The 16115-nt window shown below is 33.1% G+C and overlaps 1 protein-coding gene across 2 annotated transcripts in view; it reads right to left on the bottom strand.

The window, feature by feature from the left end:
• Cep164 (centrosomal protein 164) overlaps positions 1–16115 on the bottom strand; it is a 67135-nt gene that overhangs the window by 12107 nt on the left and 38913 nt on the right. The window contains exons 12-13 of one of the 2 annotated variants that reach the window (XR_011950792.1): positions 15647–15817; positions 10877–11214 (exon numbers count right to left, since the gene is read on the bottom strand). Coding sequence is in view for 1 of the 2 variants with exons in the window: in XM_072530392.1 (XP_072386493.1) it covers positions 10931–11214; positions 15647–15817 (455 nt within the window). In the remaining variant the exon portion in view is untranslated. Of the gene's footprint in view, positions 1–6488; positions 11215–15646; positions 15818–16115 lie in introns of those variants that run through there. The other variant, XM_072530392.1, reaches the window with a different exon arrangement.

Below are 16115 nucleotides of genomic sequence, written 5' to 3'. Positions count from 1 at the left end.
TGGGTGGGTATGTCCTGAGAAGTGGTAATGGGAGAGCTACTGGAAATATAGCTGTATCAAAGCCATTGGTTCGTCCGCGACAAAGAGTAAATTTCCAGGAGCTTAATCTATCTGCCGTTGAAAAGAGCTGTAATAATGGACCGCAAAACGTGGCCAAGCATATGCATATGCAGGGAGGCTAAAACTCTTAAAGGGTTGTATGTAAGTCGGAAGAATTGTTCCGCATACTACTAAAACCTGTCAATTGTGTGATCAATGTCTGTATCTTAAAAACATGAAGATGAGTAGTGACATAAAGGGACACAAAAATCATTGAAGATGATTAGCGACATTGAATTTAAGAATTAAATAATTAACTTCATTAATAAAACCACACTAAAGATATCATTATAGTCTTTATATCTTAAATAATCAAAAAAGTTTTTATTTATAAAATAAAAATACTGTTATACCATTTAACATGATTGATTAGATTAAGCCAAGAACGATATTTAGAATTGCTTCATACAAATTACATACTAGAAAATTTAAATTTCGAATACGTAAAACAATCTTACATGTTTCACCCTGATATTTTTTGAAAATATTGTGCTTTTTAATACTTGTCGCTTACTTACTCACTTTACCATCTTCTAACATTAATAATATACCTTTCTTAAACATTAACAAATTGCATTAATGCACGAGATACGATATCACGAATAAAAAAGATAATAATAAATTTATACTATGTTCAAAATAAATTATGACCTATTCTGGATATTACAAAACGTCTTTTAAAGGATCTTTGAGCCTTATTCGGTGTCATTTCGACGTAAAGCCAATAAGAAATGCCTAATAAATGTAAAAATATTCAACGTAATATACACATTCATTTGGAATTGTAGAGAGTTTGGACATTATTAGATAACAATAGATTTTTTACTGGGGAGTATACGGAAGATTGACGAAATATTGAGATGCATAGCATAAAAAATTGTAAATAAATACGTGAAAAATTACAATGAAACCCTACGCTTTGTGCTTTTTTCCATTTGTAGCTTAAAAACTATTGATTGTAGAAGAAAATTAGAATAAAGATTTGTACTTAAATTTTACATCAAACAGACTTACAAAAGCTAATAAGTACCCTTATTAATAATTGAACAAATTGCAAAAAACAGGTACCTACTTTTTAATCCCTTAGATTATGTCTAATACTTTCACGATGTGGGAAGACAAACATTTTAATAAATCTATTAGAATAACACAAATTTTTTGGAGCCAATTGAGCAATAACGATATTTCGAAATACTCTTCTTTTTTTAACAACGACCCAGACAATTAAGCTGCAGACTCTGCAGCAGAGAACCTGAAGCAGTCAACCATATCTTGCATGACTGCGAGGCATTGAATCACTTGAATCACAGGCGGTAAACACTTTTTGGAGACAATAAAGTGACTCCAAATATAGTATATTCCAGGGAAATATGATTTTTCTCGTAACACTGACCCCTCTATGCCAACGACAGTTGCTGTGGACCTCTCTAACAAGAACTTATATGTTTTCTGCAGTCGATTTTTTGGACTATAAGCAAAAAGTAATGTATTTGAAATAAATTTGAGCGCAAGAAACTTATAAGTAGAGACTGAATTATATGCAAAATGCATGTGCATATATATGCAGCATGGGTTTCTTTATAAATGCATATGATATTCATATTTACTTGATTAAGAACATATTGCCACATATTTGAAAATATCACATAAATTAAATAGTTTTCTATACATATTTAGATAATAATTTCTTCGAATTATTCATAGCAGGTACTAGGTAAGGTAACTACGAAATAATTTTATTACAAATATCTACTAAATCTACAAGTTTTATTGTTTGGGAAAACCCATCTGGGAATTATTTATCAGAAGAATATGGCCAACATGCAGGTAGGTATTATACAGTAAATTCGTTTTTAAATTCTCTTTACCAGCTGGCAAAGCAACTTGGGATTGTGAATATTGTGCTTATAAAATAAAAATAATTTCTTTTTTGAAAATATGCCGAAAGTAGCGAAACAAAAATCAAGTCTATTGCGGAGTTGGGTTGGTGGCAACAGTGAAATGAAGATTATAGACAATGAAAGTGTTTTCTGTACTATTTGTGATAAAAAGCTGAGTGCACTTATATTTTAACGATTCAAAAATTTAATTTAAAATCTCATTTTTTCAAGAAAATCGGTATACCTATACTAAACATGTAACAGTTTGACTATTGGCGGTAGTTTTATTTATTTTTACGCACAACAGGCCGTTAAGGCCTATGGCATTTTTTTTAAACATAATCCTAATATTAACTAACAATTATTTTAAACAAAACTTCATCTTAAATATGTATATACAACATTCTTAACTACTCTGAAGGACCTGGTGGACAATATTTCTCCATTCGCTTCTATTTTGTGCTTTTCTTTTCCAGTCCCTCACCTTCACGTGTTTAAGGTCTTCCTCCACTTTACTAATTCACCTCGTTCTGGGTCTACCTCTTCTTTTGGGGCCGATTAGTTTTCTGGTTATTACTAGTTTAGGCATTCTGTTTGCTGTCATTCTTTCCACATGTCCCAAACATCTGATTCTTTATGACTTGACGAACTTGGTAATGGTAGGTTCTTTGTATAAAGCCATTAATTCATTGTTGGTTCTTCTCTCCCAACCATCTTCTGTCTTCCGTCCTCCGAATATGCGTCCCAATATTTTCCTTTCCCATCTTTCCAGAGTAGCCTCTTCCTTCTTGTTTAATGTCCATGTCTCACCGGCATATGTTACTGTGGGTCGAATTACTGTTTTCTATATTCTGAGTTTACCTTGTCTAGAAACGTATTTTGAGTTCAGTAGGGGTCTTAACTACCTAATTTTTTATTCCCTTTTGCTATTCTGGCTTCGAGCTCCCATTTCTCTTTTCCATTTTCATCGAAAACTACACCCAGATATTCAAATTTGTCCACCCTTTTAAAACTATAGCTTTTACCACTTAAAGACCTCACACTAAAGTCTTCTTTTTTCCCTTGTGTCCCTTCCATGATCATATATTTGGTTTTGTCTTCATTTAGTTCCAATCCGAATTTCTGTGCTTCTTCAATGATTTTCTTCACAACTCTTCTTAATTCATTCTCGGTTTTTGTTAGGATCGTTAGATCGTCAGCAAATGCCAAGCACTGGTGCTCATTTTTCATGATCGTTTCTTCCACCTTCATGCTGCATTTTCTGATTACAGTTTCTAACACTAAGTTGAATAATGTAGTGGATAAAGGATCTCCCTGTCTCAAGCCTTTTGCAACCGTAAATTGATCTGATATGTGACTCTACTTATGTCATACTCTCTACATACAGTCTCTACTTATAAGTCATATAAAAAGCTTCAAAATGGCACTTTATAAATGTTTCTTTGTTGCTTAGAAATTTCGGTTTTTTATAACTATTATTAACTTGTTTAAAAATAAACTCAGAACCTTCATATTACATGGTATATTGGGACTTATGGTGCTTAAAATATAACTAAAATTTCAAAGCGATCGGTCAAATAGTTTAAAAGTTATTTTATTTATTAAAATCCTTTATAAAAGGTATATAATTAAAATTATAAAGGATTTTAATAAATTGTTTGTGATACATGGTATACAGCCAGCTACAGGAACTTAGTTTCCTTGCGGATTTTATTTTATTTGTTTATCCCAAATTAAATTTTTTTGCAACAATATGTCAGAAAATAATAAAGTTTCAGTAATTCTACGGGTATCTTATGAAAAAAGAAGATTTATACTATCAATATTATTAAAAAAAAAATCAATTAAAAAAAATTTGAATATTGCAAAAACATGTCAATTTTTTGCTTATAAACAATTAGAATAACTTTTTAAACATTGCCTGCAGGAAAATTATTTGTTCATATTTGGAAAGCTTGCATTTTTTCATAAATCTTAAAAAAGGTTGTTCTAGGACAATTTAGGACGAAGTTAGTATTTTTTTTAATAATTCACAGCAGATTTGTTTATAACAATTAAGATATCTAATTAGCGTCATTTGAAAGAACAAACTTTTAAGTTTGAATGCGCAAAATTCGAAAATTTGAAAATTTTTTAAACCTTAATTTGTTAATATTGTTCTGAAGCTATTTTCTTGTGGCATTTTAAATTAATTGCTATTTAAATGGAAATAAGCCACAATAAAAGGTTAAAATACGTTTATTGACGTTTCAATTTCCACTTCGGAAATCGTTCTAGGAGAACGATTTCCGAAGTGGAAATTGAAACGTCAATAAACGTATTTTAACCTTTAATTGTGGCTTATTCCCATTTAAATGGTAATTAACTTAATTTGTTAATAACTAATTAACCCATTAATGCCCAAAATATTTATTTTTTTTTAAAACGGAATGAAATCTTTAGAAAGGTTGTTTTTAATAGCAATGTGCAAAATTTACGTTTTTTTCTTTGTAACTGTCTTTTTTTGACGTATGATATATCATACGCTGGGCAATGAAGGACACAATATTTCATAAAACATTTTTTTTTTTAATTTTTACAATGTGTGATATTTGACAAGAAATTGCTCGGTATGAAGTCCTACATTACATTTTTTAATGCATCGATATTTGGTACACTTTCCACATTTTCCGAACCTTCGTTGTTTTTCAATTTTGTCCACCAAATGACCCACATTATCCAAACGAATTTCGTCAGCAACACGGATTGAAGATTTTGGGCGTACTCCACGTGGCGTTGGAATATCTGGAGCTGTCAGCAGGGCCTCCTCAATTCGCCTGTAAAATTCTAATAAAAAAATTGCCTCAATATTTTTGTTTTTTTATTTCTTTGAGTGGGGCTGTTTCAATCCTGTCTTTTCTAATTGTGCCGATATCTTGATCTCTTGTATATATTGTATCTCTTGATCTCTCAACCTTGTCAGTAAAGGTAAAGCTGTAAAAAAATTATCAATATATAGATAACAGATTCTTGTAAAAACCTGTACACAGCTTTTCGGTTAAGGAACTTCCTAACGAGTTACCCTGAAATTTATCTCTACTTCCGGTATATGGATGAAATTCTGCAAGGTAACCTGTATTGGTCGCAACGCACCAGAATTTATATCCGTAACGGATGGGTTTTCGTTAAATAAACTGCTTCATTGAATGCTGTCCATAATACGGCTCCAGAGCTTCATTCACTGAGAAACTTCAGTTCACTGGCTGGAAGTAATGATGAAAACGTTCATTTAGATGGTCAATTAGGAGTTGAACTTTGAACGCTGTATTAGTTTGTTGGCACAACGTATTATCGTTAAAGTTTAATAATCTACGAATATGTTCAAATCTCTTTCGACTCATAGTATTACTAACTAGATGTGAGTAAGAGTCCCCTTGACATTCCCAATACATTCTTTTAGAAGACAATGGGTGGTATCCAGTGAGAATAAGGATGCTAAAGTATTTATATAAATCATCAACGGACAAAGACAAAGAACCGGATTTTTGTGAAACGTACTATACCGTTTCTTTACAAAGATAGTTCATGCATTTTTCATCAACAAATAATTTAAACACATCGATTGGCTTGAGATTTTGTTGTTTCCATTCATTGAGTATATTGGGTTCCATATTGTCTTTAAAAATATCATTTATTGCTCCTTTTTCCAGTTTTTTTTCTTCCCACTTAGATAGATTCTTTTCATAGATTTTTTTCTATTTTCAGAATCTTGTGAAATTCCTGCAACCTACCTTTTTCTTTTGTTTCCTGAATTGTGAGTTTCAGGCACAGTTGTATTTGACAAAACTGTTTTCTCAATTGCTGTAGTTTTTCGAGAAACAGCTGTAATATCCATGCTTTGAGATAGTGTACCTCGGCCAATACTTTGAAAAGTGTAATTGAACTGGTCTTTCTCATCACTTTCAGCATCATCTCTGTCAGAATCATTTCCGTCATTTGGATAATGCAACGGGAGTTGAACTTCATTACATTGGTCAATTTTCTGAGCCAAAGTTTTTTTAAATATTCTAAAGCTATCATATATTTTTAACAATTCCTCGGCATCTTTGGGATTATTAGGATCATATTTTTTTTTATTTTTTCCACAACAGAAACAATATTAATTAGTTACCACGATTGCCCAGCGTATTATATATCATACGCAAGAATCAAAGACCTTCAAAATACTCACCAGTATAAATTTCAATACTATTTATATCACTATTTGATATTTAGAAGCCTTACTAGTTGAAAACTATAAAAGATTTTTCAAAATAAGTCAAAATAGTCCTACAAACTCTCCTAAAATGCAGCCAGTAAACTATAATATAAACTCTAAAACTTAGCACAAAACGAATCACCCTTTCCCGCCAAGCGGTTATAAATTTCTAATGTTATGATAAACAGTTACCTTCTAACATCTACTCTCTAACCTATATTGGGAAAACAACTAATGTTTACTTTTTTCTGACTAGAAGAAATATGTAGCAGCGTCTCGCGAATTACATAAAATATAGTAGGCATTAATGGGCTAAGTCCAAAAATCGACTGCAGTATCATAAAGGTTCTTGTTATAGGACCCCATACTACTCAAAACAATAATTGTCGTTTGCCTGGCGGGGTCAGTGTCACACATATGGTACTTTTTTGCTTATTTCCCTGAACGAATATGGTACCCATACACTAGACCTGTATAAGCTGGTACAGGATACCAGAATTCCGGAATGATATTTCTCAAAGTTCTCAAGTGAGTTTGAAACACTCTGCATATTCTCAAAGAAAAACCTATATGTTTCCAAATCTCCACCTCAAAACAGATTCACTGTGTACTATACAGCAAATCTACGAAATTTCGTTGGAAATTTTAGCATTTCATCATTTGTAATTTTGTCAGTTTATTTTAAGATATTGATTATAAGAACTTATATTTTTCGTTTAGAAATATTCAGAGATAATCTATTTCATTTGAGCATAGTGTATAAAAACACAAAAATTCGTTAAAATAAGGTATCTCGCAATTTTGATTTCTCATACTTATATTTTTTGTTAATAACATTTTTTAATAAACACAATATATATTCACCGTGAATGTTATATTGTTAACATCGTATTCTAGAAAGATTTCTAAATACAGATAAATTTACCGACATTTATACAAAATTCAACGTGCATTAAGCTGAAAGGAAGTTTTTTCATCATAATTGACCGATTTATCTGTAAACTATCACTTCACAGTAATCTTCCTGTTAGTAATAATCTAAAAAAAAGTACATTCTGAAATTTTAAAGTTAAATATTACTTAAAAATTAAGAAAAATCACAATACCTTTATTGTTGCTTCTTCTTGAAATCTCGTTATAAGCGTTTAAAACTTTGCAAAATATGTAAAAACTTTAAAATACAGTGGTATATGGTAATTTTACTGGTAATAGTACTTTACTGGCTCGCCATAAAGATCATTTTATGGGTCTGTACGTGACTATTACTTGGACCGACAAATTAAATGGTCATTGGAAGTTAAATCCGACGAAAATTCTGATTCTAATACTAACCATATTGCACTCTCGATGTCGGTGTAATTTACACTGTGTAAATTGTTACTATAGACCTCAGTCTGTTTTGCTTGTTTCAAGCAAGAAGATAATATCTATTGAACTAAAACGTGAAATCATTGAAAAACATGAGCAAGATGTACGAGTAACTGACTTAGTGAGGATGTACAGGCATACCACATCAATGATATGTACTGTACTTTAATGGAAGAAGGTGATAAATGGTATAATGTCAGCTAAGGGCGTTACAATAATTTCTAAGCTCCGGACTTCTCTCTATGAAAAGATGGAGAAACTACTAATGGTGTGGGTGACAGAGAAGCAGCTTCAAGGAGGAACCTCAACACACACACTTTCACAAATGATGAATCGGAAGACTCGTTTAAAGCCAGTCGGGTCTGGTTTGACAACTTTAGAAAAAGGACCGGCATTCACTCCGTCGTCAGGCATGCTGAGGCAGCAAGTTCGGATGTGTAAACAGCTGGGGTTTACATCAAAACATTTTCCGAATTGATAGAAGCCAAAGGCCATCCCCAGCAAGTCTTAAACTACGACGAGACAGGGCTTTTCTGGAAAAAGATGCCGAATAGGACTTACATAATGGCAGAGGAGAAGTCGATGCCAGGTCACAAACCTATGAAAGATAGAATAACTCTACTAGTTTGCGCCAATGCGAGTGGCGACTGTAAAATCAAACCTCTTCTAGTGTACCATTCAGAAAATCCCAGAGCCTTTAAGTCACATAAAATTAAAAAAAAACTGCCAGTTATGTGGAGGGCAAATCCAAAGGCGTGGGTCACCAGGAAATTCTTTGTGGAGTGGATAAACCTGGTGTTTGCCCCTTCTGTTAAAAAATATCTACAGCAAAACAACCTACCCATGCAAATCCTTCTTGTTCTCGATAATGCCCCCTCTCATCCACCAAATCTCGAAGATGATTTACTCCAAGAGTTCAAGTTTATTTAGATTCTCTACCTACCAGCCAACACCACTCCTATCTTGCAGCTCATGGATCAGCAAGTGATTTCTAATTTTAAAAAGTTGTATACAAAGCACATTTTTCAATGCTGCTTTGAGGTGACGGAGAACACAAACCTTACCCTTCGAGAGTTCTGGAAGTACCGCTTTAACATAGTAATATGCCTAAGAATTATTAAGCAGGCCTGGCTAGGTGTTACAACAAGGACCTTAACCTCTGCATGGAAGAAGCTGCGGCCTGAGGCTGCAGATGAAAGGGCCTGCGAAGGCCTGGAACCCGAAGTGTCAGTGGTAGATGAGATTGTTTCTCTTAGAAAATCCATGAGTCTGGAGGTGGATGAAAGAGATGTGAACGAACTTGTCGAGGAACAGTCTCAGGAGCTGAAAACCTAGGAGTTAGACGAACTACCAGAATTGGAAGACGTTGTCTCTACAAGAGATATAAAGGAGATCCTAGGAATGTGGAAGAAAGTTGCAGAGTTCGTGGATAAAAATCATCCCGAAAAAGTTACAACTGGTCGTGCATCGGTGTTGTTCAACGAAACTTGTCTAAGATATTTCCGCAATATTTCGAAAGGGAGGAAGAAACAAACCTCCATAAACAGTTTTTTTAAACAATCTGCAGATGAAAATGAGCAGTGTGACGAAAAAAACGAAGACCACTGACGAAAATTAAGCGCTTCCGTAAGCATTTCACTTTTTCTTATGTTTTTACAGAATATGTATGTATTTTTTGTTACTTATAAATATATGTTTCTTCTTTTAAATACATTCTTGTTATTTAAAAACATTTAAAAAAGAACAACTAACGTGTTTTTTTGGAGACTGGAACGGGGGGAAAATTACTTTGACATACGAGCAAGATTATGGAACGAATTACACTCGTATGTCGAGGTACCACTGTAATAAGAAACTGAACGATGGCGTCTGATATATGATGGTATGGTGTGAGATACGGATAACAATACACTGGCTGATAAGGTAGTCCTTAAAGTAAGAATCCTGGTTTGTAAAGAAAAATACATTCGAGGAAATAATAAAATATGGTCTGCTCAAATTCAAGAAGGCTCAAAGTAAACACAGTAGGATGCTTGATCGGTGGATGTGTCGTATCGTCATTGTGATCTGCAGTTTGTCATTGGTTAGAAATTAAGATTTGCCATTTTATCAGTATCGAACCGACTTACTGGTTTTGTAGTGTTCTTATTGATACTGTTAATTTAACCAAACTGTGTGGATAATATATATTTTTTTTCTTATAGAGTAAGAAACACTCCAACCAATTATCCGAATGATTAGCGGTATAAGTAATCTCCCACGTATTGGTCAACAGCTACGAGTGAAAGAACCGACACTTGGTAAGGCACGTCATTTCTCTGGAGCTGAGAAATTGACTCCGAACACGAAAAACCTAAATTAGACAGCGCTAATCACAATAAAAATCCACATGGATATCCCTAGTTAAAAATCATCATGGGTCCACAAATCAGTAATTGACTTAATGATCATGGAGGTCGGAATCCAAGATCCAGCAAGGGAGGACGACAGCGTCTCTCAGGTAAATCTCTGTCAAATAAATAAGAATAACTTTTAAATAACTAAAAATTGGAACAAAGAACGTGACACGTTTATAAGTCAGGCAAATTGAATATCGCTGTGTCGGAAATGTGCAGAATGACTGCTAGACATACTTGGATGTAGCGATACAATTGACATAATCAGGAAAATTTAACATCAGGAATGGAGCAATGTATTATTCAGGTATCAACAACTCCAAACGCAGGCAGGGAGTTGGCTTTATAGTTGACAAGATTTCTCAAAAAAAAGTAGTTTGTAATTTTGTTCCCTACTCTTATCGCGTATTGATGTTATGATATTATATTATTTTAGCTGAATGGATCAAGCAATACAAACCAATTAAAAAAAAGTATATGCACCTGCTGCAGACAAGGATGAAGACCTATGAACAAACTGGCAATGTATTAAAGCCAACTAAAGACATGATACAAATATAGTGGGCAATTTAAAAGCTAATGTGGGCCAAAGGAAAGTGGAGAATTGTGAGGGACGATATGGATTAGGTAAGGGTACGTGAGTTGGGGAAGAAGAACGAACGTTGCGATACTAGTACTAGTAGTTGTGTAAATAAATTTAAATAATTAATAATCAAATAATATTATTTCAGCTTAATGATATCATTAATAGAATTTATTGCTGCAATAAATAAAATCTACTCGTGCATTACTCGAAACTGCTTCAAATAACAAAATTTATAATCTGTTTTGCAACAATCAATTCATAATTGTATAAAGGTCGGTAACTATTTTAATCAGATCTCAAAAAAACAAACCATACGATCGTTCCGAACCATTCATCCTGAATCACCGTCCTTCTTCGCCTGATCTCACAGTGTCGCTTGCGGTGGATTGGTCTCGCTTCCTCCGACATCGATTCCTGTTTGCTTTAACCAATGTCTCAGATTTCTGGTTCTCTCCACAAGGGTAGTAGTGGCGCCTTGGGTTGCGTGAGTTACGACTGTGCTTTGAGCATTGGCAAGTGCCAGGTGTTGTCTGTAGTTGTGCAGGCGATCAGCCAAGGTCGGAATGGATGGAGGTGCTGGTTGGACATTCGTCGCAGAAGCAGCTAAAACTGGCCAGCCTAGGTCTGGGTAGACTAAAGGTGGAATGACTAGAAAAGGTATTGGTTAAGTAAACATTTATATGTTTTTAATAAACTAATTATTTATTTGTATTGGCAAATATTGGTTATATTTAATGAACAATCAAAACTGACTACAAAACACAGTTTTAATCCTGTCCATAAAATAACGGCACAATGTTTTCGTAAAATCCAGATCGAGACGTGTTTTGTCTCCAAACCTAATGTGTTTTGAGGTTTCACCACTTATCAGGAAGACTTCTGGTAGCTCGCATTACGAGGGTTGTCTTTTTAGTTTTGCATATGGCTGCTTAGAGGGCGCCACCAATAAAACCTTCCAAAACAAATGTAACCTCAATCTTTTGTTGACATAAATCGAGAGTTTCATTGCTATACAAGTTATGTAGATACACAACCGGTTGTGTAGATACACTGAAATGGTTTCTGTGTTTGGGAATAAAGCATCACACTGCGTGACGCACACAAGCGTCTCAATGTTAGCTAGCATCGTAGTTTGGTTCAAGTTTATTGTATGTCCTATGTTTGGGACATGTTGTGCAAGAGACGACGTTTTTTCTCTCCTTTCGATGTTCTTTTCGTCTAACCCTGATTCTTCGGTTGGTCTGTCCGATGTATGATTCGTCACAGTCCCCACATGGAATCTCGTATACTCCTTGATTTTTTAACGATATTTTTGTTTTGGCAAATAGTAAATTAGTTATATTTTTCTGTAGGTATTAAATATCGTTTCAATTTTGTGTTTTCTTAGCACCCTTCCTATTTTCGCTGTTATTCCCTTTATATATGGTAGAATAGCTTTTGCAATCGGTTTTGCGTCTTTTCTTGCGTCCTTTAAACTTTCTTGAGAATTATGAGCCTTTGCAATGGTATATGTTGAGAAGCCGTTTTTTCTTAGCTCTGTTCTCACATTACGCATTTCTTTATTTTTATGTTCTTCGTCTGACAGTCTTTCGGATCGTGTCATCAGGGTTTTAATGACTGAGTGTAATTGTGAAGGATGGTGATATATACAGTGTAGGTAAAAGTTTATGGTCGGTATGGACCTTATGTGAGATGGAGTGAGAAACACCTGTTTGAAAAGAGAGGTATATTAGGTCCGCCCTTTAAATATTGCCGAAAATACATGAGTGGAAATAATAAAAAAGGGGAAATTCAACGTTGCCAAACTTATTGGTTTTATTTGACCTGTTGTCTTTTTAGCATTTGCACAATCTTCTAAGATAATAAAATTTGGTCGAAATGGATTTAAATAGCAGCTTACTGTTTTTTATTGGAAATATACCACAATTTTACTTTACAATAAGTGTTATTCAACATTTTGATTTCCACTTCGGAAATCGTTTTATATAAATAAAATTTATTAATGTTTCGTATTTTAAGTACGATTTCCGAATTAAAAATCTTAACATCAAAATAAGCTTATTTTAAAGTCACATTGTGCCTTATTTCCAATAAAATAATAAACTGTATTATAGCGCCAACAATAAACAAGCTTCATACAAAATTATTTGGCAACGTCGCGTTGCACCAGCAATACCATTTCTGCAACTTCAGAACCGGTATTCCACATGCCATAAATAAGAAACTAGAGGTGGGACGTTGACATTTTTATCGTTAACGAAACTGAATGGTTTTTCGTAAACAAGTAACAAGTTGATTGTTACCAGTAGTTTCAAATAAACAAACATAATGGATATTATCGTTTATGTGTATATTTATTGAAGTGAAAGAAACTAATGAAGGATATATTTATTATAACTTGAAAAATAAACTAAACAATATAAATAGTAAATCGTACATTTACATTACACGTTATTATTAAATCGCGTATCGTCTAAATTGACATTTAAAAACATAAGTTTTTCTACTTTACTTCTTGTTAACCGTATTCTTCTTTTATTTAAAATTAAATCAAATTTTGAACATTTTTTACAATATTTTATGAATATAGTGGTTAAGTTAGGATATACATGGACCACATGGTTTTTCCACCATTGTAATGGACTCTCGATACAGGTGTACGTTTAGATGAGTCATGTACAATTAATTGATCAAAAATACTTACGTCATCTTTATCAGTTTCTTTTTCTTGTACTGGTTGATTTTCATTAGTACAATCTTCTTGTTCTTTAATTATAGAAGTAACCAGCTTTTTAACTCTTTCTTTTGTTTTTTAGCTTTATTTTTATCAGAAAATCCCTGCACTTTAAATCGTGAATCCATAAATGTATATAATGACAATGTGCCACTCTGTTCTATCCCTCTAAATCTTTTTGCTAAACCCGATATTAGTAAGTGTACTACGTCGGATACTATGGATGTAAGGTTATCGTTTGCTAACATTTTATTGCAAGATTCTTGCAGGCAGCGTACCATAACAATCACTGAACTACTCTTCAAGTATTTTTGGCCACTCATTGTACTTGTTATTTCTTTAAAAGGCCGTAAAATTTGGGAAAGTTAAGAACAAATAATCCAGTCTTCATTATTTAGATTTGGTCTAAGTCTAAGTCTGTATTAACTAATACCAATGTGGAACGGATTGCCTCTTCTAAATCGATCATTCTTTTTAACATGTAATAGGTGAAGTTCTACCTAATTTCCACGTCGTGGATTGGCCGTTTGGGAACTTTGTTATGTTGTAATTGATATTTAAAAGCATTTCTGAAGATAAGGTACTTTTTTTGAAATGTGTTTTTTGCCGAATTGTCGAAAAGAGAATTTTTATTTTATCTATTTGTACACGACAGCATTTAAGTGCGTCCTCCACCAATAAATTTAACGTATGAGCAAAACAATTTAAATGTTTTCATTCCAAAACATATTTAATAGCTTTGACCATATTTGAGGCATTATCGGTTACTGCAAAATGTACTTTTGGTTTTAGACCCCACTGATTAATAATTTCACTAATTTCAAATGCGATGTTTTCTGAATTCTGAATAATGGCAGCAGCCTAATAAAACCGTTTTAAATTCTAAATTTTCGGTTAAATATTGTCCTCTTAATGCGATGTAACTCTCAGTTACTCCAGATGTCAGTAGTAATACAAATATTTTCTACTTCTTTAACAACTTGTGATCTAATAATTTGCTCAGTTTTGATATAGCATTCCTAAAGTAATGAACCTGACAAAGTTTTTCTTGTTGGTGGTTTATATCCATGAATCCACCCTGCAAACTTTTTAAAACCTCGTTCTTCAACTATGGAAAACGGATGAAACGAGTCTTTGCATAGGTTTAGTAAATCCATATCTATTTGTTTCTTTTACTCTAAACTAATATTTTTATTAATGGAAGTATCCATCACCTTCGAAAATGCAGATCAATCGTAAATCGAAACTCATTCATTAATCCGAATACCTAGTTATTTTATTTTCAACGTTAAAGGATAGCTCGACTGTCCACTGTCCCGAAAGAGTTATTTTTAGTTTTGTAGTAGTCTCTCAGATCAACTAATCGTCCTCGTCGACGTAAAGTGTTCGTTGCTCCTCTCTTTACGTCTACACAAAACGTAGTTTTTTTGAATCAACCATCAACTAGTTGGCTTACCGTGAGAAACCGTAGATTCAAAAATGACAAATAATGATTTAAAATGCAGGGATTTTCTGATAAAAATGAAGGGAAAAAAACAAAAGAAAGAGTTAAGAAGCTGGTTACTTCTATAAAAAAAGAAAAAGAAGATTGTACTATTGAAAATCAACCAGTACAAGAAAAAGAAACTGATAAAGATGACTTAAATCTATGATGTATTTTTGATGAATGGACATGACTCATCTAAACATACATCTGTATCGAGAGATATAAAAGAAGTCGACATGTATTTGTCTGATGATATATACCCACAAAAAAATTTGAACGGAGATTGGATCTGTCCATTACAGTGGTGGAAAAACCATCGCCATGTGTATCCTAACTTAACCACTATATTCATAAAATATTGTAGTATTGTAACAAAATCTGTTCCTTGTGAACACATGTTCAAAATCTGGTTTAATTTTAAATAAAAGAAGAATACGGCTAACAAGAAAAGTGGAAAAACTTTTTAAATGACATTTAAAGTTTTTAAATGTCAATTTAGACGATTCGCGATTTAATAATGTGTAATGTAAATGTAAGTACTATTTGTATATTTAAAATGTCAACGACCCACCTCTAGTGTCTTATATTAGGATCGGAACCAGAGATATGTAAAATATCTCTGATCGGAACTAATCGTCTCACCAATGGGCAATGGGCGTCAAATATGGAGGGGAAATATGATTGTTATCTTTGTCGTATTCGCTGAAAATATGATTTTATATCTGTGTTAGACATCCTGTTAAATTTTACCATACCGACCATAAACTTTTACCTACACTGTATATATATATATATATATATATATATTATATATCTTTTTTTAAATATCGATTTTAAATAAAATTAACCCTCTAACTTACCTTGTTGAATATTCGTTTGCTGCTGCTGTTTCCGCAGAACATCCCAGATTTCTCTAATCTCCGAGTTCAAGTTTTCCAAACTTTGTATAATTTCCGAAGATTCTTGAAACTTTTCTCTATTGAGTATCCCTTTAGCATAATCGGTAATAGCGAATTCGGTAGAACTTATACCTAGGTCAAAATTAGATACGTTGCATGGAAAAAGTATAAACTAAGTCAGTAGTTTAATGGAATGGCTTTAGAAAGCATGAAACAAAAGTTTGGATTGCATGAGTTCGAAACGGTTAATTAGTTTGGGGAACATTTCTAAAACTCTATTAATGTTTCGGGTTTCTGCAGTATCGATAACGCATTATTTTTAGAAAAAAGTTACGTTATTACTTTATGACAAAAAAATGTTATTAATCTACTTTATTATCGATCTCTGTGGTGAATAGATCTTATACGTATAATATTAAAAATAATACGT

Source organism: Diabrotica undecimpunctata, chromosome 4, assembly GCF_040954645.1.
Source record: "Diabrotica undecimpunctata isolate CICGRU chromosome 4, icDiaUnde3, whole genome shotgun sequence".
NCBI classification, from domain to species: Eukaryota; Metazoa; Arthropoda; class Insecta; order Coleoptera; family Chrysomelidae; genus Diabrotica; species Diabrotica undecimpunctata.
The sequence above is the reverse complement of the archived record's forward strand: the minus strand, read 5'-3'. Positions and strand labels throughout refer to the sequence as shown.